General features: G+C 34.6%; 1 protein-coding gene and 1 long non-coding RNA gene across 6 annotated transcripts in view; both read left to right on the plus strand.

Moving 5' to 3' along the window:
- LOC145255790 (serine/arginine-rich splicing factor 6-like) overlaps window positions 1–11,466 on the plus strand; it is a 563,981-nt gene extending 552,515 nt beyond the window's left edge. For 3 of the 5 annotated variants that reach the window (XM_080114471.1, XM_080114469.1, XM_080114472.1), the window contains exons 6-9: window positions 2,312–2,385; window positions 6,412–6,426; window positions 10,234–10,353; window positions 10,512–11,466. In XM_080114471.1, coding sequence (XP_079970597.1) covers window positions 2,312–2,385; window positions 6,412–6,426; window positions 10,234–10,353; window positions 10,512–10,854 — 552 coding nt within the window. In that variant the 3' untranslated portion in view covers window positions 10,855–11,466. The remainder of the gene's footprint in view (window positions 1–2,311; window positions 2,386–6,411; window positions 6,427–10,233; window positions 10,354–10,511) is intronic. The other 2 variants (XM_080114473.1, XM_080114474.1) reach the window with 1 other exon arrangement.
- Window positions 11,467–16,329: 4,863 nt separating this feature from the next.
- LOC145255791 (uncharacterized) lies at window positions 16,330–19,990 on the plus strand. The gene is made up of 2 exons (XR_013863902.1): window positions 16,330–16,484; window positions 19,893–19,990. It is a non-coding gene; the product is annotated as an uncharacterized LOC145255791 (long non-coding RNA).
- Window positions 19,991–27,674: the final 7,684 nt, after the last annotated feature.

Here is a 27,674-nt window from a genome sequence, read left to right on the forward strand (position 1 = left end):
TGGGTTTTAGATTTGGTTGTTAATTTAGTACTTTTGTTCCCTACCACATTCCAAAACCCTTTGTTTCATCAAGATTGAAAAAAAGACTGCATGATTTTGTCTGACCGAACATTTTTTTGGAAAGGCTCCTTCTCACGAAAGAATTTTGAAGAGGACTTCTTTTTACACATTGACCTGAATTTCTTCTGGCTGAACAAGATCCAAACTTGCGTTTATACGGATATCGCTTATGATCAATGGAAATGGCTCCTTCAATATGTATTCCTGAGATGTCTACATGGCTTCTTTTTCTTACCTCCATCCCACCCAATCCTCCCCTCTGAGTTTTATCATAAGATGTTTAAATGCATTTGATGGGCCCAGTATAAATATTTTCTATTGGTTTGTGCCAGTTGCCATTATAAGGGATTGAACATTTAAAAAATATAAATGACCTAAAATGTTTATGTAGGTGTCCTAAAACTTTTTTCTTTCCAAAAAGCATGTTTATTAAACTGATTAAAATACTATTGACATTGTATATAGATAAAATTTTGGGTTTCTCCTGTATACAAGTGAAATATTTATACTGGGCCGAAAATCTTTGTATGCAATCCGCCATTTGATTTGCAAGAGATTCATTGATTCAAAGTTGAACTATTGAGAATTAAAACATAAAATCTAGTTTGAATTTGGAAATGGTTGAATAACATTTTATTCTACAAGAAACATTGAATCTCTTGTTTTTGTAATGCTTGTAATGGTTATTAATGAAAAGAGGCTTGAAGTATTTGTTTATTTGCATAAATCTCGTGAATCATGAAATTTTCTGAATTTGGAAAGACTAAAACCTGTTAACTATAAGTTGTGTAGTGTTTGATAATTTGTAAATGTTTTTAATAGAAATTACTTTCAAAAAGTGTTATTTTTGAAAGGTAAACAAATAGTTTAAGCCTCTTTTATTTTTCTTTAGCGTTGCTGTGTACTAATTTGTCATCTGACATAATAACTACTCTTCCTCTCCCCTAAAAGCTTGTACAGATGACAGCCGATGAGACGCTATTTGGGTTGAACTGGCCTTTCCTAAATGAGTGCGTGAGGGCAGTGGTCTGAAAGCAATGAGATGTAACTGGGGTTGCACTAAAGTTCTGGCTGGCTGGCTGGAGGTATCCCTTTCTAAGCAACTAAGTGAGGGTGGCCTGCCCTCCACCTACATGCTGTCTCCCTTTTTGGAATAGAACAACCTTTATGGAAACTGGCTTTTCTTACACTGGTCCGCTCTTTGGTACTTAATGTCATTCCACTCCGGCTGAAGTCCCGAAATGTGTGGTTGGTCTTTCTGGGAAGTCGAATGATGTCGGAACTGGGCCCAGCAGGGCGTCGCCTCAAAAATCTCGGCGTGTGCAGACAGGCAGGCAGCAGTGCAAACTTGTTACCTCTTGTTACCGCTACTACCACCACCACGACCTCCTCCTCTTCTCCCGTCCTGGCGATGGGACGGTCATACACGCACAAGCCGCTTCTCCTTTTGGCTGGCAATAGGGTTGCTCGCATCCATTAGATGTCGCTCGGTCAATCTATCAGGGCTAGTGAATGAGACGTAGAAACATGGCAAAAGGCAAGGAGAGGTAATTGTAATCCTCATCTTTTGTGATCAGTGTTTTAGTCGTTTAAACCTTTTTTCTTTAGAATAAAGCATCTGGCACTAGATTACTCATTTGAGAGCATTACAATTTTTAAAGAAATTCTATGTTTATATCTATTTTATAAATACTTTTGAATTTATATTAAAATCATTTTAAAAAGTAAATTTCTTTACCTTTTTGTATATATTTTTATTTTTGTATGTATATATATTTTTTTTTCCCAATTAAAATAAAATTTGGCTTCGTTTAAATTTTCTGCTTTTCCTAGCAGTTACAAATAATTTTTGAAATGGCTGTGGTGTGTCAATGCCATAAGCTGTTCCCGTACCTGGTGTCTTGATGACAACTGCAGTAATCTAATGGTGACATGAGCTCCTGTTCTCTTCTGTCATCACTGTTTTATTTTTTCTATCATCTTTTTGTTCCTGGATTGATTACTGCTGTGATGGATTTTACTTAATAGAAGAGATCCGAAAAAATTGCCAGATGCTTTTAAATTACTTGTAAATATGGTGATAAAGAGGCAGAAAATTTCATCTTTACTAATTATTTGCTCTTAGATTTGATCCTAATTTTATATCTATTTATACGGCAGGTGTCCGTTAAATTTGAATGTTTGAAATCTGCATGTCTCCATATCTTCTCAGATCAGAGCTAACTATGTTCTCTTGTTGTTATTCTGAAAGGATCTGAAGGATTACATGCGACAAGCTGGAGAAGTAACCTATGCCGATGCCCACAAGGATCGCAAGAATGAAGGGTGAGTATATTCTCTCTACATTCTCCACTCCTCTCTTGGATGTTTAGTAATTTATGTATCTTTTATTTGATTTAAATGAAAGAGTACTAAAATAAAAACACCTTTTAAATTACTTTTGGGTACAAACGTATATTTTAACTGTCAGATTTTTTATTCTGAATGTACCTCTCAAATAATTCCCATTTTAATTCATTACCAGAGTTGTCTCACTTAGAATTTGTATTTTTTTTTCTGCCTAAGTTTATAAAATGTGCAAACATTTAAAAACTAAAATGACTTCACTACAACAGCTATTTAATAAAATTGCCAGGCTAGGAAAAAAATTATTAAATGTTCAAGTATGGTTGTTAAATTAAAAATTATTTTCAGTATAAATTTTGAAACCGTTGATAGTGAGTTTTATAATACTATTGAGGCATTTAATTTCAAACATGTTAATATAAAACATTGACTTTCATGCATAGTGTATTGATGATTAAAAAAATGTACAGGTATGTGTTTTCACGCAAATCCAGTTTATTTTTTCAGTGTTTGCTACATCAATTTGATGATCCAATCACTAGACTTAAAATTGATATTTACATTTACTGTTTTTTTTTTTTTTTTTTTGTTTTTTTTTTTAATAAATGACAGATGGCTGATTATTTCTAATATGAGACAAAAGTTGGAAAATTATAGTGGTTTCTTTACCAACTTCTTCATGGAAGATGATGAATGGAAATATTTGTAAATGATTCTTGACATAATTTCAGAAATGACAATTTCTTAATCAATTTTCTTTTAAATAGAACTCTTCCCATGAAAAAAGGATTTTATCAACATGCAGGCAAGCAAAATTATAGGCACTCTTTGCTCTGAAAAAAAAAATTGTTTAAATAGTGAAAAATTAAAAGCGAAGATTGAAAATAAACATGTTTTTTATACCTCCAAAAAAGTGTGCCTTATGCCAGCAAAACTCTTGAACATTATTTAATACCAGATGTACCTGTAAACATTTGTCACAACACTATTTATTCTTTGTTTTTGTTTGAAAAATGGTAAACTTTTCTTAAGGCTTTCCTCTTGCAGAAAGAGAAAAGTCATTACCTATCCATAGACTTAATGTCTGGTTGGTATATTTTTCTTTTGGAGCTAGCTAAGATATTATCATTTGAATTACATCTTTTGAAAATTAATGAATATAATATTTAAGGTTTTGGTAATATTGCATATATACATGTGTTTGTGTGTAAAATTACACCTGCATAACATCAAAGATTATAATCCGTTTAGAAAATAATAATGCAAATATATGTATTTTGCTTTCTGCTATATATCGTTCAAACATTGTAGTGTTTGAATATGTGGTTATGTGTTAGTTTTACTCATTTAGAACTGCTTTAAAGCTTCATCGCTCATTTTGGGACCAAATTTCAAACAATTTTTACAGTTCATATGTCAGCTTAACTATATTTTGAAATTGAAAAAAAAATTTTTTTTTTTCAATTTTCGTTGAGTAAAACAAGTTATAATAAAATTACTGATGTTCAAAAGTTCTCAGAATCTCTAAGGAACGGAGAGATGGTTTCTTTTGATTGGCTGTTGGTTACCATAGCAACTTCTCAGACATTTAACCAGAGAAACTTGTGTTTCAAGCCCTTAGTGGTTTTCCTATAGACATTGTCAGAGGAGCTTCTTGTTTTTCAAGCCCTGACTGGTCTTCTGATGGACAGTCAGCCAGAGTTGCTTGTGTTTTAAGCCCCGAATAGTTTTCCTGTGAACATTCAGCCAAAAGAATTTGTGTTTCAAACCTTGACTGGTCTTCCGATGAACATTCGGCCAGAGGAGCTTCTTGTTTCAAGCCTCGATTGATTTTCTGATGAACATTCGGCCAGAGGAGCTTCATTGTGTTTCAAGCCTGGCTGATCTGCTGATGAACATATGAACTAGTATTTCATGCTTACACAATCATCAGTGTAAGGTAACAATTCCTACCAGTAATATAAGATGATTTTGAACACAAGATATTATTACAAAGCAAAGCCTGAAAAAATGTCTTATGTAGAAAAATGCAAGCATGAAAAGTAATATGGTTAAGATTCTACTTAGAAAAGTAAAAGGACAAGTTGTTAATACTGGAAAAGAAAAAGACCAGATTTTCTAGTAAAAAATGCAATAAATTTATAACTTAAAATATTTCAGCATTAAGAATTCTTTTTCAAAATTCAATTTAACATTATATATTCAATTAATGCTGCAATATTTTAAGTTATATTTTTTATTAGAATATTTTGTCTTTCTTTTCCAGTTTTAACTAGTCCTTTTACTTTTCTAAGTTTAATCTTAACCATATTACTTTTCATGCTCAAATTTTTCTATGTAATACAGTATTTCAAAAAACTATTATTGCTGTAATTAACAATGACCTATTTTTATAGTAATACAAGTATAATAAATAAAAATTTGCATGTTTATTTACAAAATGTTATATTATCATTGTTAGATACTAGTATAGGCAGAAACTAATACATTCCTCTTATCTTCACCCAGACTTAGTTTGCCTGTAATTTGATTAAACATGGTGATATTAAAATAATTTCTACATGGATATGAATATCAGCAGGACTGCTAACAGTTATTTCCTTTTAGATGTTTACAAAAAGAAAAGCTTGTTTTGTGCAGTGTCATATGCTATGGAAATACAAGCATTTGTTACGGGACTAGATATAGAAATTTGAAGTCCTATCAGGCACACTTCCAGAAAATCTGACATTAGAAGAAACTTAATTCCTAAACCATAAATTTCTTTATAATAGTATGAAAAATTAAATATTATAGTGAAAAAAATGATTGGGATGACTAGTCTGAACCTGACCTTGTACAAAATAGATTGAGCAGCCATATCTATAGTTGATGATAATATTAGTTTTTTTTTTTTTTAAATAAAACTTTAATTTGTATAAAATTGAAAGAAATAAAAACATTTTATCAACATCAGTTGAGTTTGCATATGACTATTTACAATGGGTAATGCTTACAATATAAAGATGTTTTTATGTGTAGAAAATATTTACGATTTTTAAGTGGCCATTTGCATAAACAACTGAATTATAATCCTGAGCTATGGTGGAGTTCACAATAGTGAATTTTTGTCTTCACTTCACATGATCAATCTTGGTCTGGGTGAAGATTGGTTTTATAGTTATTTGTGTAAAGCCTCTGCCAATTTTATCATTGGTCTTCATTTGTCACTTCCAGACAACTTCCAATTCAAAAGCAAGTTATGCATTGGTGTCATTAATAGCCTTGCCCTCAATTGGTGTGCTGCGGAAGCACCTTTGGACATTTTCATTACAGATATGGTTAAGCAGTGTAATTCCAGACATCCAGTGGGACATTTTTTGCTTTTTATGACAGCAAATCTTTGTTTGTCATCTTTGTTGTCCATAAGCTCTCAGAACTGTATAAAGTGACATGTCTTATAACATTTTTAAAAATATAAAGTTATTTTCTATCAGACTGCTTAAAATTCAATATTGTAGAATTTATTACAGTAAAGTAAGGTAGGCTAAACATAAAATCTGTATTTTTTTTTATAAGTTTATCCAAATTTTAACTAACTTGAGTATCCTGCAATAGATTGAATGTCAACACCATTCATCTAATTACAATATTATTCATGCTTGTGTTCATTAAAATATCCATTTTAAAGTTATTCTTCTCAAATTTTTTTTTTTTTTTTTTGTTTAAGTACATTTCATGTGAAGATATTGCAAAAACGATAGATTTGGGAGGGGAAGGTGCTTACCATAGAATTAAAATGTACTTTCACTTTATTGCAACTTTTATATCATTAATGCTGAATTTCTTAAACTGACATTAAGGCAATGAACATGTCTTTTCTTAGCTCTCATCTTTTTCTTTTAAGCAATTTTGATTATTTGTAAATGTTTTCTTTTTCTCAATAACATCTTTCTGTTAGTTATATTAAATATATATTTTATTTAGAAGTTTATTTTGGATTACATTTTTCTTCACTACTTTTAGGTCTGCCGTGACTGGGTAAGATGCTACCTCCACCTCAGTGACACAGATCCAACTAGAAATGTTAGAGGTGGGAGTGACCCTAATTAGGGGTGGTCTATCTTTTTTATCCACCCTTTATTTAATTGGGTTAAAAATGTGGCCCATTTTAATTATCAGACAAATTGAATGATAATTGATCCAGTGGAGCAATGTTGTTTATTTCAAATTTAAAAAAAAAAAAAAAAAAAAAAAAAAAATTTGAAATTCTGAAATGTTTAGAATTAAAATCAAAATGCATGAAGTTTATCAAATTTTTAAGATTTTATTTTATTTTAGTAAATATATTCTTTACAAAGTGGAAATAAAATATTGAAACTGGGCTTGTTCAAGAGGGGTAATTGCATGTTATAAAATTGCATGCGACAGATTTGGGGGAAGGGAGGGTTCTAGAGCTTATCTATAAACTTAAAGTGAGGGGGAAGTATTAAGCAGGTTGAGCGTTAAGGAGGTCAAGACTTGTGAGATGTGTTAGCGCACACGAGATGGCTGGCTTTGTGTTTGTGAAAAACAGGTAACTTTACTGCCTAAATGTGAGTTTTTTTTTTGTTTTTTTTTTTTTTTTCCCCCCCAATATGTTTGACGTTCTTCTCAACATTATATTTTCTTTTTCTTAAAAAAATTTTTCTACTTGCATTTTTTTTTCTCATTTTACAGCAGAACTAAAAGTGGTTATTGAAATTTAAAACAAATCTTAAAAGTTGTAACTTATTGCTTTTTGGTGGTGGATATGGATTTGTATTTTGTAAATTCTTATTTTTGTATTATGCCCAGATGAATAGTTAAATAATATTAGACTACGATAAAAGAAATTAATGAAAGGCAATACAATGTAGAATGTGTAACAGGTAGACACACTGAAAGGAATTAAAGCATATATAATATTGGAATTATGCAGATTCATGTTATTCAAAAGAATGTCTTTAACTTGTGCCAGCATGGTCAGATGGAATTTTTATGTTGTATAATATTTTGGGAAATCTCCCTTCATTAAATATGTGTTTGGCTTTATTTAAATATGCATATTGGAACTATTGTCAGTTTTGCAGAAATTGAAAATTAAATGATCGTTCAGCATTGTCCAATAGTAAAACACTTAAATATATTTTAATTTATACAGATTTTGTATTATAAAGCCAATTCTCTATTGATTATATTGTGGCCAATATATAGTAGTGATTTCAAAAGCAAAAAAATTGGGTACTATCAGTCGGAATTGAAACATAAACATTTAGCTCTCCAGCTTAGTTGTTACCATTTGAGTTGTCAGATTGATAAAAAAATAGTTAAAAGAAAAATTAATGGACTTGAACATATAAATGTATATTTGCATATACGTACAAGAGCACCTTAAGTCGACTTACATCTGTCAAGTTCCACTTTTTTCAATTTTGACTCTTTTTTTTTTTTTTTTTACTGGCTATATATATATATATATATAAACAGCTGTCCACAAAAAATATAATCGACTCGTTTCGTGCTTGAAAACTCACTTTGAAAAATGGAGACACACAGACAGTGAGTTTTATATATATGCAGATAAAGGAACTAATTTGGATAAATGGTAAATTAAATTTCTACTCCATTCATTTTGCCTAAGTTAAGTCCAAAGGAGCTGAGCAGCAGCATGGTTCCCACCAGTTTTGGCAAATAGCAACCAGGATGCTGAACAGAAGCGTGCGTTCTATCCCAACCATCATCAATGGACCTGAGGTCATCTTGACAGCATCAGACAAGGCCAGGCTATTTACCAAGAACTTTGCAGCTAATTCTACCCTAAGCAACATCAACTCCCCGTATTTCCTCCTATAACAGACAACACACTATGCAACATGCAAATATCTGTGCGTGAGGTCGCCAAGCTAATCAAGAACCTTGATTCCAGTAAAGCAACTGGCCCTGACGGCATTCCAGTTATAGTGCTGAAAAAGCTTCAACTAGAACTTGCCCCCATACTTACAAAACTGTTTAAGCGTTGCCTTAAGGAGAAGTGCTTTCCAACATCCTGGAAAACCTCATCAGCATGCCCTGTATTTAAGAATTCAGGCGGAAAGTCATCTCCCTCTCGGTACAGACCAATAAGTCTCCTGTGTGTCATGAGTAAGTTGTCGGAATCCATATTAAATAAAGTAGTCAACCACCTCAGCAGAAACACCCTTCTTAGTGACATGCAAATATGGTTTCCGCTCCGCAAGATCTACAGCAGATGTGCTAACGGTTATCTCATAGGATTAGTGAATCTCTTGACAAAGACTTCCTTTCCAGGGCAATTGCTCTTGATATATCGAAGGCCTTTGATAAGGTATGGCATAAGGGCCTACTTCACAAGATTTCCAGCTACGGTATCACTGGAAATGTTTTCTCAATTATTAAATCATTTCTCTCTGATAGGTTCATAAGAGTAGTAGTTGATGGGCAGAAATCAGAGGCGCAGAGTATTAATGCTGGAGTCCCTCAGGGATCCATCTTGGGCCCAACTCGCTTCCTGATCTACATCAATGATCTCCCAAAACATATACTTAAATCATTCGTTGACATCTATGCTGATGACACAACCATCTATGGCAACATATCAAAGGCCGTAAATGACAAAGTTCTCTCTGATCTTGAGCGTGTGATACAGTGGGGGAAGGGGTGGCTGGTTACTTTTAATGCATCCAAAACCAAGCTTCTAACTTTACATCATCAACGCTCTGATCCCCATCTGACATCAATTGAAATGGATGGCTCTTGTCTTGGGGAGGCTCCATGTTTTGACAAGCTTCTGGGTTTGACCTTTACTCTTGATCTGAAATGGAACACGTAAATCAGGTCTGTTGCCAAGGACGCTGGGAAAATGGTGGAGTCCTTCTACCGCTCCAAAAGATATCTCACTACTGATGCAATTCTCTATCTGTATAAAAGCCAAGTACATCCAAGGATGGAGTACTGCCACATCTGGGCAGGAGCTGCTAAAAGCAGCCTATCCTGCCTTGACAAAGTACAAAATAGACTTTGTGGTTTAGTGGGAGATGCCCTTTTCTCTTCCCTGCAACTTCTCTCCCACAGAAGAGACGTTGCGAGCTTGTCTTTGTTTTGTTATTTCTATGACAAGTGCTCGTCTGAGCTCCAATCTCCCCCCCCCCCCCCCGCCAATCTTTCACGATAAACACTCGTCTAGCTGAAACAACTGTCATTAATTTTCCCCACTCTTTATCTGTACCTAAATCAAAACGTAGATTCTATGAGCAGAGCTTCTTTCTTAGAAGTGCATGACTGTGGAATGCTCTTCCGTTTGCCTATTTCCCACCTGACTACAACTTGGATGTCTTTAAGTCCGACATAAAGAAATTCCTGACAAACTGCTCTCTTAAGACACCCCATCAAATATCCAATACTAATGATTACTACAATACTATCTCATTGATTACTGTACACGCAATAACCCTTATCCCCGAGGGTTTCCGGGCCTTGATAAGTAACCTCTGTGTAAAAAAAAAAAAATAAATAAATAAAAAAAAAAAAAAATTCTAACAAGAATACTTTGAGTTATTGGAAAAAAGGTTAATTTTAAATAAAATGGAATATCTTTTCACATAATTTTTAATCGCAGCATGCACATTTCGTTTGTCTATGCTGTTATGTTGGTTATGATACAAAGATATCAACTTCTCTTTTCCCCTCCACCAGTTTTGCAATTGGGGTTTAATTAAACTTTTCTGTTTCAATTTCTGAAATTTAAAACGATTTCAGCATTTTATTTTGCTCTTCTTAGAATTTTTTCTGAAACTTTATTTTATTTTTCAGAGTTGTCGAGTTTGCCACTCTTTCCGATATGAAAAATGCGCTTGATAAATTGGATGATACTGAAGTCAATGGCAGGCGCATCAGACTAGTTGAAGATAAACCCCGAAAACATAGACGCGGGTAAGCGGGTTTGAGTTTTGTTTTTCTCAATATTTTCTACTTAAGAAATATCTTTCAGCTCCATTTTTCACATTAAAAGGAAATAAGTTTTTAAGGAATTATTTAAAAAAAATTTTTGTTTATAAACTCTAATTGGTTGATATTTTTTAACTTTTCAGTTCCCGCTCTCACTCGAGAAGTCGATCTCGTTCCCGTTCTCGAAGGCGAAGCCGCAGTCGCAGCCGATCTCGATCTGGCTCGCATCACAGTCGCTCTCGCTCGGAGCCTTCTCGATCACGTTCAAGGTCTCGAAGTAGGCACTCTGCAAGCCGTAGCCCAAGTAAAAGTCGCAGCAAAAGCCGCTCTCGCTCCCATACTCCACGTTCTCGATCAGTGAGCCGAAGTAAATCCCAGTCAAGATCTCCATCTCCGTCCCGTTCAAAGTCTCGGACTCCTGAACCGAAAGAGAATGGCTCTCCAGCAGATGAGACTCAGATTAATGATAAAGAAACCAAGGAATAAATGGTCGGAATGTTACTATCTCCTGGTCCTATTTTCCAACCCAGCTGGTAACCAGATCATTTGCAAGGATTATCTATTTTTAACATTACTCATTGTAAATAGTCATTACTTTTAGATTTTTAAAAACCAATCAAAAGAAATGGAAAACAAAAAAAATAGATAAATTCTTTGTTTCTTCTTCATCATTGGAGTAAATGCATGTCTTTTTGTTTATTTTTCCACCCTTTAATTTCTTAGACTTTTTTTTCTTCCTTCTGTGAACGTTCAAAAAATTTTGGAAATTTTTACAGCTGAGGGGGACGAGAAATACGACCTATAATAATGGTATAATATTTTTATGCTAATTATAAATTATCTTCGGATAATTTTAAATCTGTCAAAGTGTTTGAGATTCAGCACTCCTTCGCTATCCCTTGTTTTCTGTCTTTGTTTAAAAAAAAATGAAAGAAAATCTTTTTCTGGTTAGCTGTATTTTTTTTTTTTTTGTCATTAGTGGCAGATTGACCGCTCATGATGTTTGCTAACCAATAATGGAAATTTCTTTCAGGTATTTTTGACAAAATCCTTCTCTTTAGTTACAAAACATTGATAATAAATATTTAAAAACAAAAAGTCTTTTTTTATTATTTAGAGATCATTTTAATATTTTGACAATAATGAGTATTAATATGCAGATTTGATCTGCATTTAATGATAAAAATATCATTCAAACTGCAGTATGGCGGATTTACTGAGTTCTTGACTTTTTGGGTTTTTTTTTTTAATTCTGCAAAAGGTAGATCTTCATTTGAATCAAGAAAACCTATAGATGTGAGTTCTCTGCTTTTTGGTTGAAATACACTTTATAGAAAAAAAGAAATTTATAATCAAAAAGGCTAATTTTTTGCCAAATTCCTTTTTTTTATTGCCATTTAGCAGAATCTTATTTCTTTTTTCCTTTCATTTTTTCTTTCTCTCTATCTCTGGTGTGCCCTTCTTTTTATCATGATGGTTCTCTCTGAAAATATTAATTTTGTGAAAAACGAACACTTCAAACGATTCATGGTGACAAGAGTTAGATGATTTGTATTAAAAAAAATTCAGGAATAGATGTTGGTTTCATCAAAATGACTTCCTACTTCCATATGTGACTTCAGTGTATTTAAATTTTTTGTGTCACTCTCTCAATATGCACACATGGGGGTGGATGGGACATCTTGACTTCATTTTTGTTTTTCTTTTTTCTCTTCCCTACTTACCGTTTTGACCTATTTAGAAAAGAAAAAGGTAACAAAATATCAAGGTCTTATGCAATAGCTGAAAAGAAACTGGAATCTTAGGAAGAGCACCATCATTCCAGTAATTATTAAGAGCAACTGGACTCATGAAAAAAAAATTATTTTTTTCCAAATATAACCAGTGAACCAAGTGCAAGAGAGATTCAAACAATTGCACTTAGAAGAGACGGTTAAAATTTTCCAAAGATCTCTCGGTTGAAATGTATAAGAGAGCAGGTCTGGTATCCGTTAGGATGCCCATCCCCAGCTAGAACAAAATTAGAAAACAAACACTTCTAATTGTAAAGCAAATATTTGTTCATTATAGTTAACCATGAAAAAGAAAATTAAACAAAGTTGAAAAGATTGTTTCAATAACAGATAAAGGAAGAGGGGAGGAGATCTCGAGATTTAAGTATGTGAAAATCAAATTGCATAAATTTACTAACATGAAACAGTTACAATGTGAAAAGATATCGGAGTAAAAGGATTACAGCAAGCAACAAATCTTGATGAGCCATAACTCTGTATTCAATAAAAAATTATTTTTCTGAAAAGAAAACAAATTGCAAGTAAAGACACTTGAGAAAAATTTGATAGGTACCGCTAAGGCATGAGTATATATATGCATGGTTATATCTGTTGACTACAGTAGTGTTCTTTTGGTTCTGTGACACAAACTGTCTGGTACAATTTTAACTAAATTTTTAATTATAATGAATTAATATAAGTATGGAATAATCTAATTAAAATGAGTTGATAAAAATATTTTTCTGACAGTTTAATTGCATTGAGAGTTTTTAAATCCCCAAATCAAGATTCTTCAACTTGTTTTTTTTTTTTCTCATAAAATAACTTTTACTTTTTATTATTTCCAATAAATATTTGTTACTGTTCATGGTGAGATTTTTCTTATTTTGTGATTGCCGAAAGAACCGACACTTAAGTCCCTACTATAAGCTGCATAAATTCCAAAGTTGCACAGATCTTTGACACCATGTGAGTATGGGGTGATTGATGAAGCAGCTAGTCGGAACAGATGCAGTTCTTGTGATATCAAACTATATGGGTAGACCCCAATAAAGGGTCCGGTCCCTTTATGGAAAGCGGGAATCTGCATTAAACTGAACTTTGCCTTTATGGAGAGATAAGTAAATAAATACCAAAATGCATGACAGAATAGGTACTATTACTACATCTGGTTTAATGTCTGTTTTACATGTTAACATGTGTTGATATGTTTTAGAAATTGGATGTCCTCTCTAGGTATTTCACCTGTCCTTTACAAAGCATATGCATTCATCATCTGAATGTTATTCCTGTTATCACCTAGTTGTAGAAGATCATATTATATGCAAAGTTAGCATTAAAAGTTCTAAGAAAAAAAAAAATCTAATTCAGATTTTTATAGCAAAGGCTGATTTCAGCCAAATTGCTAGAGCTTGACGTTTTATCTTTGTTATGTATCTGTTTTTTCTCCCTTTGTCTTCTGTCTCAGCTTGATTTTTTTTTTTTTTTTTTTTTTTTTTTTTTTTTTTTTTTTTTTGCTTGAACATCAAAAAGAATTCAAATTAGGAAATTGCATCTTCATTTTTTTTTTTTCTGCCATTTGTCACAATCTGTTAAGGGGGTAAAAGTTCAACTTTGAGAACTCTACCAAACTCCTGCGCCAATTTTGGGTATAAACAATTGAAATTTTAGATATAGGTTCCTTGGACATGGATCTAACTTAATAACTTGCACAGATCTTTGACACATAAATGTTATGGGGTCATAATAGGGGTAAAAGTTTAAAAAAATTTCACCTCTGCAGTCTCTACCAAATTACTCATCTAATTTCTGGTCTAAACATTTGAAATTTTACATCAAGGGTATTCAGAGATAGGGCAAGCTTTTTAATCAGTTTAGGTCGAAAATTTAAGCTACCAATGTTTGCATGTCTGTCTAAAACTTTCGACAGAGGTGACGAATTTTCACAAAATCAGTATCGTTTTGAAGCTCAAACCTTCAGACGACAAATACCGAAAAATTGGCTAAAAACATTAATTTCTTCATCCTCAACTAGGCACTTTTCTACTTTTTCACTGATATTTTCGAAAGTCATCCCCTCTTTTCGATTGTCTATTTAAACCTACGTCACTTCCGGTTTAGCGGTGTTGGTAACAGCAAAAACGTCAAGTTTTTTTTTTTTTTTTTTTTTTTTTTCCAGTCCTTTCTTTTCCTCCTTTGCGGTATGGGTTCGAACCTGCCTTCCTACTACCACTTTTTTTTTTTTTTTCTCAACACACACCTCCAAACACCCGGGCAACACCAGCACCCATGCTAGTGTTAAAGAATTTGAATTGGAGCAAACCAACCATACTCCAGAACAAATTCTGTTTACAATTTTAGATATAAAATTAAATTCCCTCCCTGCTCAATTTCTTTGCAGAAATTTAAATGTAATGTGAACAAACATCTCACTAGACCACTCTCCATTTAGGATGCTTCCTATAAATCTGACACCTAAATTGCAGTAGCCCCTTGCTGCAGTGGCAATATGCCTTGTTTGAGGTGAATAAAAGATTAAATAAAATCAATAATTTTTGTATAAACTGAATCAATTTGAAACTAAAACACGTTCCTAAGACACCTGCATCCCAACAAAATAAAACTTTCCATGCCTATATCTCCCCTGTACATGTGCTTTTTTTTCTTTTGTTACATTTTTTTTTTTTTTTTTTTTTTTTTTTTTTTTTCAATCTTTATTAATCATTGAAAAGTTTTTTTTGAAGTTTTCAATAATTCTTTAAAAAAAATACTTAAAATATTTTAAATTATTTTGGGAATGTTATGTATTGAATGCATTTTTTTTTTTTTTTTTTTTTTTTTTTACATAGGCGTAACCACTTATCAAGGCCGAGAGGCCAGTACAAGATAAGGGTTAAAGAGTGAACGGTAGTCAAAAGGGGCAATATAGTAATGGAAGTTCGGTAAATTTGTTAACTTAAGTGGAACAGCTCATCAGAAACTTGTTTACGTTGGACTTGAAGACAACCATATTATAGACAGCTGGAAAGCAGGAAAACGGAAGACAATTCCACAGACGTGCAGTTCTAAGAAAGAAGCTTTGTTCATGGAATCTACGTTTAGGTTTAGGCACAGATAAAGAGTTGGGGGGAATTATTGATAGTGTTTTCAGCTAGACGAGTGTTTCTTGTGAAAGTTTGGCGAGGGGGGGACCATAGATTGAAGCTCAGTCGAACACGTTCCATGAAAATAAAGCAGAGACAAACTCAACATCTCTTCTGTGAGATAGATGTAGGTAAGAGAAAAGGACATCTCCCACGAGGCCATGAAGTCTATTTTGAACCCTATCAAGGCATCTTTCTAGCAGCTCCTGGTCAGATGTGGCAACAGTATTCCATCCTTGGACGTACCTAGCTCTTATATAGATAGAGAATTGCATCAGCAGTGAGATACCTACTGGATTGATAGGATCCGACCATTTTTCCAGCAACCTTGGCAACAGATTTGATGTACGTATTCCATTTAAGATCAGGAGTAAAGGTCAAGCCCAGAAGCTTGTCAAAACTTGAGGACTCCTCAAGATGAGAGCCATTCATTTTAATTGATGCCAGATGTGAATCAGAACGTTGATGATGTAAAGATAGAAGCTTGGTTTTACATGTATTAAAAGTAACCAACCACTCCTTTCCCCATTGTACCACGTGCTCAAGATCAGAGGACAGAGAATCGGAGAGAACTTGGTCGTTTACTGTCTTAGATGTGCTACCATAGATGGTAGTGTCATCAGCAAAAATGTCTGAATGATGTAAAGATGTGATTAGGAAGATCTTTAATTTAGATCAGGAAAAGAGTTTGGCCCAGGATGGACCTCTGAGGGACTCCAGCATTAATACTGTGAGCTTCTGATTTTTGCCCATCAACTACTATTATGAACCTATCAGAGAGAAATGATTTAATAATTGAGAAAACATTTCCAGCTATACCATAGCTAGAGATCTTGTGAAGTAAACCTTTATGCCATACCCTATCAAAGGCCTTAGATATGTCGAGCAATTTCCCTAGAAAGGTAGCCTCTGTCGATAAATTCGCTAATCCTATGAGATATAACTGTAAGCACATCTGCTGTAGATCTAGCAGAGCAGAAACCATATTGTGTGTCACTAAGAAGGTTATTTTTGCTGAGATTGTTGATTACTTCTCTATTTAACAGATTTCAGCAACTTACTCATGACGCACATGAGACTTATTGGCCTGTACTGAGAGGGGGATGAACGATCACCTGAATTCTTAAATACAGAGCATACTGATGAGATTTTCCAGGGTGATGGGAAGCAATTCTCCTTAAGACAACATTTAAACAGTTTTGTAAGTATGGGTGCTAGTTCTGGTTGAAGTTTTTTTGAGTACTTTAATTGGAATACCATCAGGGCCAGTTGCTTTACTGGAATCAAGGTTTTTGATTAGCTTGGTAACATCACGTACAAATATATGTATATCACGTAGCGTGTTTTCTGATACAGGAGAAAATATTGGGGGTTTGGCAGCGTTGGTCGCAAATGGTAGAATTAACTGCAAAGAGTTTGGCTTTGATGCTGACAAGATTACCTCAGGTCCATTGATGATAGTTGAGATAGAGCACACTCTTCTGTTCAGGATTCTGTTTGCTATTTGCCAAAACTGGTGGGAACCAAGCCGCTGCTCAGCTACTTTGGACTTGACAGACTAAGCATACAACTCTCTTGCGTTCTTCATTACTTTCTTACAATGGTTGCTGGCAGTCCTGAAAGCGGCTTTAGTTTCCATACATCTATTACGTTGGAAGCAGTGGAGAAAGTGATTTCTGTGCAGCAGCACATTCTGGAGAGAATTATGGCTGGCTGTTAGGTTTTTGCTGGAACTTTTTTGAGGGTATGAAACGGTCTATACCTACAATTAACCATTCCATCAGGTCTGATACTATAGAAGACACATCCTTTTTAAACATGGAACGGAAAGGTAGATCCGATATAAATGTATGGAAACTATCCCAGTTAGCCATAGTTTATCAATATACTGTACGATGAAGAGGTACGTCTGAGGACTTATTACATTTCGTTTTTATCTTAATTGATACAACTGAGTGGTCGGAAGATCCAAGAGGAGACAGAATGGAAACTGAACATAGTTCAGGGCAAGTTGTGAGAAAAAAGTCTAGGAGACTCGCATACTGGCCATCATTGTCGGGCACACAGGTGGGTTCATGAACTCCGCTGTTGTGGGGGCGATAGAGAGTAAATATAAATGCAGTAGTGTGAGCTAGTGCAACCCGGAAGAACATAGGTAAGTTAGGATCTTCTCTGGAAATGTTCCTACTACATGGAAAGCCATCTTTAATATAGGCACATATTCCATGCCCATGGCGATCTTGGGGGTCAGATTTAGAAGTTAAGTTAGAGTATCCTGTAATTACGAACTCATTTAGGGAAATAGTCTGTGCAATGCCAATTTCGCTTAAAAATAAAAGGTCTAGTTTAGTCTCCTGTAATTCGGCTTCAACCTCTGGAAGGTTAAACATAGACCCCTGATGTTGAAGGAGACATGGTAGTAGAGGTCTATGTTGGAGTTCCGGGTTTATACATGCATTTTTTCTTGAAACTTGTCATGATGGAATTTGTGGACTAGGTCGTCAGACTTGCTTAGAGCAGGACAGAGAGGGGAAACTAAGAGAGAAAAAGAAACGGATTTTTATTTATTTTTTTTTTTTCGAGAGGCCCCACCAGAAGCTACTGCATGGTCCAGAATCCATTCACGAAATGGCAATACAGCAGCCCCAGTACTTTGCACCTGCTGATAGGACAGACTCCTTAGTGGTTAATCCAAGGTTCGGGTCCCTGACTATCAGGCGGATAACGTCAGCCCAGATAAAACGTTTACCTCCAGCACCCTTACTAGTGACATGGCTACAAGGATAGACATAAAAACAGAAATTTCCGCCATCTCTGCCGACTGTTCACGCAAAATACTGCCAACCTAGAATACTGCTTTTTCTTCTCCCTTTGTCAGAAAAATCACTCATAAGAAAAATGAGGACTGAGGGACAAATAAGGAGAAGCGAGAGTAACGGGAGCTGCCGATAATGCATCCACAAAGCGTTCTCTACTCTCCATTTAAAAAAAAAAAATTATTTAGTATTGTACTTAAAGTCCAAGTGGCGTGTTTTAAAGGGAAAGTATGGTGATAGATTCACCTCTCACGAACTAACAATGAATACAATTTCCTAATCTATTTTTGCAATCAACTTGGTAGATATAATAAACATTTATGACGAGAAAACGCTATCATTAAATAAAACAATCAGAAAATAAAAATATAAATTAAGTACTGAAATAAAATGTAGTTATTAATATTTGAAATTAAACATAAAAATTAAAATAGCAGCCACTTATCTCGAACAGGCTCACCTCCAAAATGCAAACTGTTGAAGAGAATTTTGGCTTTAACAACATCTGCGTTCCAAAAGACTTTCTTTTTTTTTTTTTTTTTTTTTTTTTAATTAACCGTTAAAACAAAAGCGTGATCGCTTTCTGAATTTGTGCTAGTGACGTTTTAAGAAATTGCGATATAAAAGAACAGCGAGGGAGGAGGGGGAGTCTTCTGAAAGTCAGCAACTGCCGTTATAAGTAAATTCAACATAAAATGAAAAAAAAAAAAACAGGAATGGAGGCGGGGAGGGGGGTCTGAAAAGAAAATATAATGATTGAGTCTTTGTTATCCTTAAGATCAACTTGGTAGATACAATAAACATTTCTGACATTTATTATATAAATTTGAATAAAAACAACTTATTTTTATAGTTTCAAAAACATAAAAACTTTAATTTGTTAATTTTGTTATTAAAAGTGCAAATAAAAACTACTTGTTATTTTTATCTTTTTATAATTTAAATTTTTATTATATACTTTTCAATGATGCCCTTTTCTTATATTTTATATTTCAATTAATCACATTAGAAATACTAAAGAACAAAGTAAAGAAACTGATTTGCCTTGTCCCCACTTCCAGTAGCACTATGCCGGAAGTTAGGAAGTACGTTAGTTGATTATAACCCTATCTACAAACATTGAAAAACGTGTATATCGGTTAAGTGTGATACTATCACTGTTGACGTGTCCCTCCCCTGCCTTCAAGTGTTGGGGAGTAATAAAAAAAAAAAAAAAGAAAAAAAAGAAAGAAAGGGAGGTTGTTCACTGAGGTAGACAAAAGAAACTTGACATGGGATTATTATTGGTCAGGTTGTAGCAATGACTGTAACAAAAGGACGGGACCATGGATGTAGATATATTTAGATTTGGTTTGCAGGCACTATGGGTTTGTGACAGGTCAACGAGTTTTTATGACATTAAGAACTTTTTTTTTTTTTTATGCAATGGCTAATGATTCAGTTGGGAGTTGAATACTGGGCTCAGAGCAAATGGAAAATGAATTGATCAATTGACTGATAAACACAGCTCTGACAATAGATCTTGATGTGGACTTTAGCATGTAGAGGGTCGGGAGTGTCACATAAGCACCCAAAGTTCAACTAATGTGCACAGAATGTGTCAAGAGTGGGGATAAGGCAAATCAGTTTCTTTACTTTGTCAGTGCTGTCCTGTGTTTTCTCTTTGTGTTTTTCTTGTTTTCTGTTTTTTTATATATACTTATTTTCTACATAACAATTAAGTAAGTACTGTTGATTTAAAAAAAATCGCTCTGTCAACTCTATCTTAACAAGCACCTTTTTATTTTTTTCAGGCTGCATACATGTAATAGTCCCCTTGTAGAATCTGATTTTTATTTTGGGGTGAACAGTTTTCTTTAATAAAATTCCTTTTTTTTATATAATGTTTTCATTCTTTGTTTTTTTTTTTTAAAAAAAAAAAAAGGAAAAAAGTTGCATCTTTCTTTTCTTACAATTTCTTGAATTTGCGTTGGTTTCAGCGTCCTAAATTTTTACATGTAAAAAAATGAACGAATCTCTTTGTATAATGTAGTTATCCCTCTCAGACCAAGTTCTATAAGAGCGCCAAGCTATGGTGGGTTTGATACCTAAAAATCTTTTCCAGGTAAAATTTTGTAATTAAAATTCTGATGATATTATTATATTTATTTATTAATGGAAAGTAACTAGTAAGTACCGGGTGGAACGATAAATTTGTCGCCCTAAAGAAAACAACACTACAGCTTTATTTTAAAATTTTTATTGAAAAAATCAATCCAGGTAACTTGATTATGTAGTAGTGCTGACATTTATTCAATGTAGGCACCTTTAGCCTCAATCACCACCTTGATACGGGTCTGGAACTGGGAGCATGCCTTTCCCATAAGGGACGGTGGGAGTTCCGCAAATACTCGGTGGATAGCGGCGATCAGGCTGGCTTTGGGAAGTCATGTTGGTAATGTTCTTGATGTATGACCAAACAAAATAGTCCAATGGGTTCAGAATTTGTTCCTACTTGTGTTCCTTGCAAATTTGTCTTGTTTGGATTGGTTTTTGGAAGAAAACCAAAAATATTTATTGAAATACAAAGTTTTTTTTATGTGTGCCCATCTGTGACAGTAAATCGCATCTTAGAAGATGCGAACTAGTGAGGATCTTGAATATGTCCGTTTGCTTGTAGAAATCTGCTTGGATATCAAGATGAGGCGTGTTGCTATGATCGTGTTCAAATTTGTTTCGTAGAATTGTATAAAATTTCTTTAAATTTGAACCATTCCAGGGGAATTTGAAATTAAGTTGCTGTTGCCCGTTATTAAACATCGGTGATGAATTGTTTTGTTGATAAGTTTACTTCAGAAATTACCACCGGTGGAGGTTGTGAAGAAATAAATGTTTGAGTTGTCCTTCAGTGAAGATTATTTTGAATGACTAGTCACCAATATTTCTCTTATTGACTTGAATGTTCAGTGAACAGTTATTTTTTATTTATTTTAAAAAAATTTTTATTTATTTATTTATTTTTATTTTTTTTTTTTAGAAGAAAAAATTTACTTTACAGTGAAAAGATTTTTTTATTTCCAGTGTCAGCCTGTTGGGGAAAATGTGCTTATTGTCACTGATATATACAGCATGCGTGTTCATATCATGTTGGAGGTCACCATTTTAGGGTATACTTGTAGGCATCCCCTAATTAAATATGTAATTGTTAAACGTGCAGCACTGATTAAAGAATCAAAACGACAAGGATTCATTCAGACCGGTAACAGGTTACAATGTTTTACATGGAGGTCACCACTTATCAAGGCCCGGAAGCCACTCGGGGATAAGGGTTATTGCGTGTACAGTAATCAATGGGATAGTATCGTAGTAACCATTAGTATTGGAGATTCGATAAAGTGTCTTACTTAATGGCGTGGTTCATTAGGAATTTCTTTATGTTGGACTTGAAGACATCCAAGTTGTAGTCAGGTAGGAAACAGGCAAATGGAAGAGAGTTTCACAGGCGTGCACTTCTAAGAAAGAAGCTTTGTTCATGGTGTGTGAAGTCCAGCATGAGGTTCCCTGGTGACACATGAGCAGAGAGAAACACTAGCAAAGACCAGCAGTCTCTTTTTTTCCTCATCTTTTGGTATCAATGATTTCACCAGAAATAGCTGCTGATTGATACCACAAATAAACTGACAAGCCCACGAAGGAACCAACCGAAATCCACGAGGGAACCCCATGCTTGACATCACACAGCCGCACATTCTAACCTGTTACTGGTCTGTGACGTTAAATTTGAACTCAAATCCAAATCCAACTATTCTCTTCTCTCTGCACTTTCCACACTGACGCCCAAAATAAAGAAAACCGCTCTTTTATAGAGAGACCCAACCACATCTCATTTGCATACCCCTCCCCCCTCTCCTCACATCACGTGATCATCAGTCCAGGGGAAGGCCATTTTTATTTTCTCTTTTTTTCTTTCCTAACATGTGCCGCACGATGCATGAGGTAAGGTTCTTTACTTTTAACCACAGTCTGAATAAATCCTGTTGTTTTTGTTCATAAAAGAGTTTTCGTTTCTTTATTCAGTGCTTTGCGGTTAACAATTGTTTAATTAGGTGGTGCCTACAAGTATACCCTAAACCTCCAGTAAAAACATAATGGATTTTATTGGATAATTGAGGTCTTATTATCCTGAAAACTACTTGTCTGCCCTAAATTGGAACATGATATTCGTTTTCAGCATACCTAAAAACTTTTAAAAATCGTCAATTTAACAGTGAAGGCTGAGGTGGAAAGTGAAAAAAAAAAAAAATTATAACTGCACAAACTTTATGTACATATCTTTTAGGTAAAAAAAAGAATGCTGTACACCAAAACTTTTGCAAATTCATCCAGTTTTTTTGTTTCTATAAAATAAAATCAACTGGCATTTTTACTATAGACAACAAAATGAAAAAAATGGTAAAAAAAAAAATATCTTGGTTGAGAATTTCTCATCTTGGATGAGAATTCCACCCATGTCCACATCACTGGCATCAATTTGTAATCTAAATTGTCAAGAGAAGTCTGGAGTTGCAAGAGCTGGACCTCCAATAAGAGTTGCTTTTATCGTTCTAAAAGCTTTACTGCTCCATTTGTATTTTTCAATCTTTTTTAGGAGATTGGCAAGAGGACTTGCTATTGTTGAAAAATTCTTACAAAAATGCCGAGAAATCTCATTGTTTCTTATTTGTTGAGACAGGATATTTTATAATAACATCCGCTGTTGCCGAGATCGGTTTCACTTATCCCTGACTGACAGCATGGCCCAAATAATCCACTCATGCGTGACAGAATTACCTTTTGCTTCAGTTTACAAATAGGTTACTTTCTTGTAGTTTTAGAAAAAATTGTTTTATAATTTTTAATGTTCATCCCAGGTGTTACTGTATACAATTACATAGTATATGTAAACCTCACATCCATGAATATCATGTAGTATGAAATGCATCATTCTCTGAAATGTTGCTGGTGCATTTTTAATTCCGAACACCATAATTTTGTATTGATATAGAGACCATCTGGAGTGATGAATGCTGAGATTTCTTTCGCCTCATTGATTAAAGGTATTTGCCAGTAACCTTTCATCAGGTCAAATTTACTGACATATTTTGACTTTCTGATGTTAATGCAATCATCAATTCTTGGAACTGGAAAAGAGTCAGCCTTTGTTATTTTATTAACTTTTCAAAAATCAGTTACGAATTTATAAGTTCCATTGGATTTTGGTACAAGAATACAAAGTGAATTCCATTGACTGTTGGTTCTATTATATCATTTTCTATCATATATTTAATTTCCTTCCTCAAGTATTGAAGCTTGATTGGATTTATCGGATAAAAATGATGTTTGGCGGGATTTTCATTTCACACAAAAACATCATGTACTGCAACTGCTGTTTTTCTAGGAACACCTGAAAAAAGATCTCTGAACTCACTGACCAAAGCACGTATATATTTTCTCTTTATGTTTAAATTTGTCATTTAGATGAGATAGGATTTCTGAGCTTTTTAATTGACTGTTGTGACCTATGTCTTTCTCTTTAGTAACTGTTATATTCCTAAATACTTAGGAAATAAAGACAAACGTGAGTTACACCGAGTGGTATGTGTAATGGGGTTTATTTATAATACAGAAACGTAAGGCTGCTCGCCTAAGGTAAATAGAAGTACATAGTAACAAGTATGGGGAAGAAAGTCTGATAATCAACACGTAAGACTATCCGTCTTACTGCGACTGCTTGTCTGCCGCTGTCTGCCGCTGTCTGCCAAACAGTCCAATATATATATACAGTTTGTAACCGGTGTATAGCCAGTTATGTTCCTTCACAACACCTCCCCCTGAAGCTGAAATCTTCCTGATTTTAGCTTAAATACCTCTTCCTTTTAGGGTCAGGGCTTAATCTCCTGGTAACTTTTCTCTTTCTTGCGCTTTTCCTTCTGGTCAGCGTTACCCGGGGTAAAGGTTTCTGTCCAGCCCGTATGGTCGGTTCAGGCGAAATATTCATTGTTTGCGGTACACACGCTGGTTTTGGTATATCAAAAATATCGCACAATGTTTCCATTGGTGTCTCTTCCACATTTGGAGACAGTCTGGGACGTATTTGATTTCTGTGTCTTTTGCAGACAAAACTAAATCCTTGGATGGTATAGACCATGCTCCCAATCCTTTTTTTGATAATACCTTCAACCCACTGATTTCGTCCATTTTGAAAATTTTTGAAATATACATTTTCACCTGGGGAGAAGCACTTGGTATTAAGGTTTTCTTTTTTGAAAACTTTCTTTTTCTCTGGTAGCAGCCTATCGAAGACAGATCTTATCTTTCTTGCAAACATTAGCTCAGCCGGGGAAGAATTGACATTATTATTAGGATTTGGTGTCACCCTGTAAATTGCTAAAAATGTTTGAATACATTGTTCGTCTGTGTCCGTAGTAAGATTTTTCTTAAGTGCCCTTTTAAACGTATCTACAAATTTTTCGGCCAACCCATTCGATCGTGGATGGTACACAGGTGTTGTCATATGTAGAATATTTAGTGAGTCACAGAATTCTTTGAATTCATGAGCAGTAAATGCTGTTCCATTATCGCTCACTAAGGTTTTTGGCACTCCAAAACGGCTAAAAATTTCATTAAGCGCACTCACAGTGTTTTTTGCTGTTAGATGTCTAAACTTAAATATTTCTGGCCATTTTGAAAAAGAATCTACAATAATCAAGTAAAAATAACCATTTATAGGTCCCGCATAATCAATATGCAGACGTGACCAGGGTAGGTCCGTCTTTGGCCATGGCGTCGTTTTTACTGGAGGATCTCGAGCTGCTAATTGACATCCTCTGCATGTCTTGACACATTTTTCAACTTCCTTGTCCATACCAGGCCAGTACACATATCCTCTCATAAGGGATTTCATTCTCGAAATGCCCGGATGACCTGTATGAAATTCCTTCAGAATTTTCCTCTGTAACGTTAGTGGAATTACGATCCTCTCACCATACATGAGCACATCTTCACAGATGGAAAAAGGCGTTGTTTGATCTACCTTTTTATTTTTTTTTTATCCATCCCAATTGATTTTTCATTTTCTTAATGAAAATGTCATTTACTGCCTCTTTTTTTATTTTTTCGACAGTTACCGGAAGTTCACGTATCATATTACACATTGAACTTGTACATTCACTTTCGTCTTTAAGCGCAGCAATTACCGTTTCTTCGAAACTTTCGCTTCTTTTAAGGATCAACCGTGATAATGCATCTGCGTGTCCTAACTTTTTTGAGGATACATGTTCCATCTTAAACTGATAGTTTAAGAGGGTTACAGCCCATCGCTGTAATCGATTCGCAGTATGTGTGGGAATGCCTTTCTTTGATCCAAATATGGTAAGTAGGGGTTTATGGTCGGTTTGCAAAATAAAAGATCGTCCATGGAGAAATCGATTGTACTTTGTAATTCCAAATATTATCGACAGCGCCTCTTTTTCAATTTGGCTGTAATTTTTCTCCGCTGCAACCAACGTTCTTGAAGCATGGGCGATAGCTTTTGTCCTACCATCCTCATACTTGTGAAGTAATACAGCGCCAACACCGTAATCACTGGCGTCCGTTGCTAGTATTAGTTCCTTTTCTGGATTGAAATGTGCCAATGCTAAGTCTGACAGTAGACATCTTTTGATATTTTGGAAAGCAGATTCACATTCCTTATTCCAGTTCCATTTAACACCCTTTTTCAGTAACTCGTTAAGAGGAGCTCTTAAATTATGTATGTTAGGGATGTAAATTGCATAGTATTGAACTAATCCCAAAAACGATTTTAATTTTGTCACTGAATCTGGAGCAGGCATCTTTTCAATTGCTTCAGTCCTTTGTGGATCCGGTCTTCGACCCTCTTTGTCGATTATTTGACCTAGATATTTAATTTTTTTCATAAAAAAAATCGCATTTTTCTGGGCTCAATTTAAAACCAAATTCCTGTATTCTTTTGAATACTTCTTTTACATGCTTCTTATGATCTTGCAAATTTTCACTTTTAATTAGGATATCGTCAAGGTAGGCCATTGAAAATTCCAACCCTGCCAGCATCGTGTCCATAATTTGCTGGAAAATAGCAGGAGCAACCTTTAATCCAAAAGGAAGCCTCTTTAGCTTAAAAATGCCCTTATGAGTATTTATGCCTAAGTATTTGGAGCATTCATCGCTGATCTTAATTTGCAAGTAAGCATCTGAGAGGTCTATCTTAGAAAAAATTTTTCCTCCGTTAAGCTTAGAGAACAGATCTTCTGCGGATGGAAGGGGATAATTATGGTCCAATAGACAGTCATTTAAACCCGTTGAAAAATCTCCACAGACCCTTATTCTGTTATTTTTTTTCTTTACATACACGGTTGGACTTGCCCAATCTGTGTGGTTAACTTTTTCAATGACTTCCAGTTGTTGAAGTCTATCCAACTCTTTTTCGATTGCGTCCATCGCTGAAAAAGGCACATTCCTTTTAGGTTTGAATACTGGAGTGGCATTTTTCTTTAATTCAAATTTTGCCTCTGTCTTAATACAGAGTCCTAGTCCTTCGGCAAAAACATTGGGAAATTCAGTTTTCAAATCCTTCAGGAAGTCTTCCCTTTGGTTTGCTTTTTCTGCAGTTAAAACGTTACAAAACGAATTTATGGGTTTCTCCCATAAATTAAACAGGACAATCCAATCTACCCCAAACAGGCATGTATTCTTTCCTGGTACGACGTACACTTTGGATTTATGAGTCTGGTTAGCGAATGTCACTTTGCATTTTAATTCTCCCTTGAACTCTAATCTTTTGCCGCACACACTTCTCGCCGTCTTTCTGGTTTTCGTTAATTCAGGTCGACCTATCCTTTTCCATATATCTTCATTTATAATACTAATATCTGCACCGCTATCCAGAAGCAATGTAACCAGATGTCCATTTATCCGAACATCAACATATTTCCGTCTTTCGCAGCTTTTTTTCTTTATTCATGCGAAGCGTATTTACATTATCGGTCCCTTGTCTTTTCTTCTGGGTACAGTATGTTCCCTTGTGACCTCTGAGACCACATTCATAACATATTTTGTTCCTAAACCAGCAGGTCTTATTGTTGTGTCTTAAACTACCACAACATTTACACTTTAGCTTTGGGTCTTTGTATCCTTTAAGGATCCTGTGTTCTTGGAACCTGGACTTTCTTGTGGTCCCTTGCCTTTTTACTTGCTGCACCTTAAAAATATTTTTCTCTTCAATGCGAGTGTTGTCTTTCTTTATGTTAATCAGACGTTGACACTCTTCAGTGACTTTTTGCAATGTTATGTTAGGATCCGCCTCCATAATTGTTAGGATCCGTGAACGTATATCTTTGTCCCTTGGTGCTGTGAGACCTTGTACAAAGATTAAACATTTAAATTGGTCTGCGGAAATTTCATTCAATTTAAATGATTCGCATAAACAGTTCACAGTGCAAGCATATTCTAGATAGTCTTCAGCTTCTGCCTTCTGAATGTTCAAACATTTGTATCTAGAGTGAAATAGGCTATCCCTTTTATCAAATATTTTCGACAAG

The sequence above is a fragment of the Euprymna scolopes genome, chromosome 31 (genome assembly GCF_053919585.1).
Source record: "Euprymna scolopes isolate OS-2025 chromosome 31, ASM5391958v1, whole genome shotgun sequence".
NCBI classification, from domain to species: Eukaryota; Metazoa; Mollusca; class Cephalopoda; order Sepiida; family Sepiolidae; genus Euprymna; species Euprymna scolopes.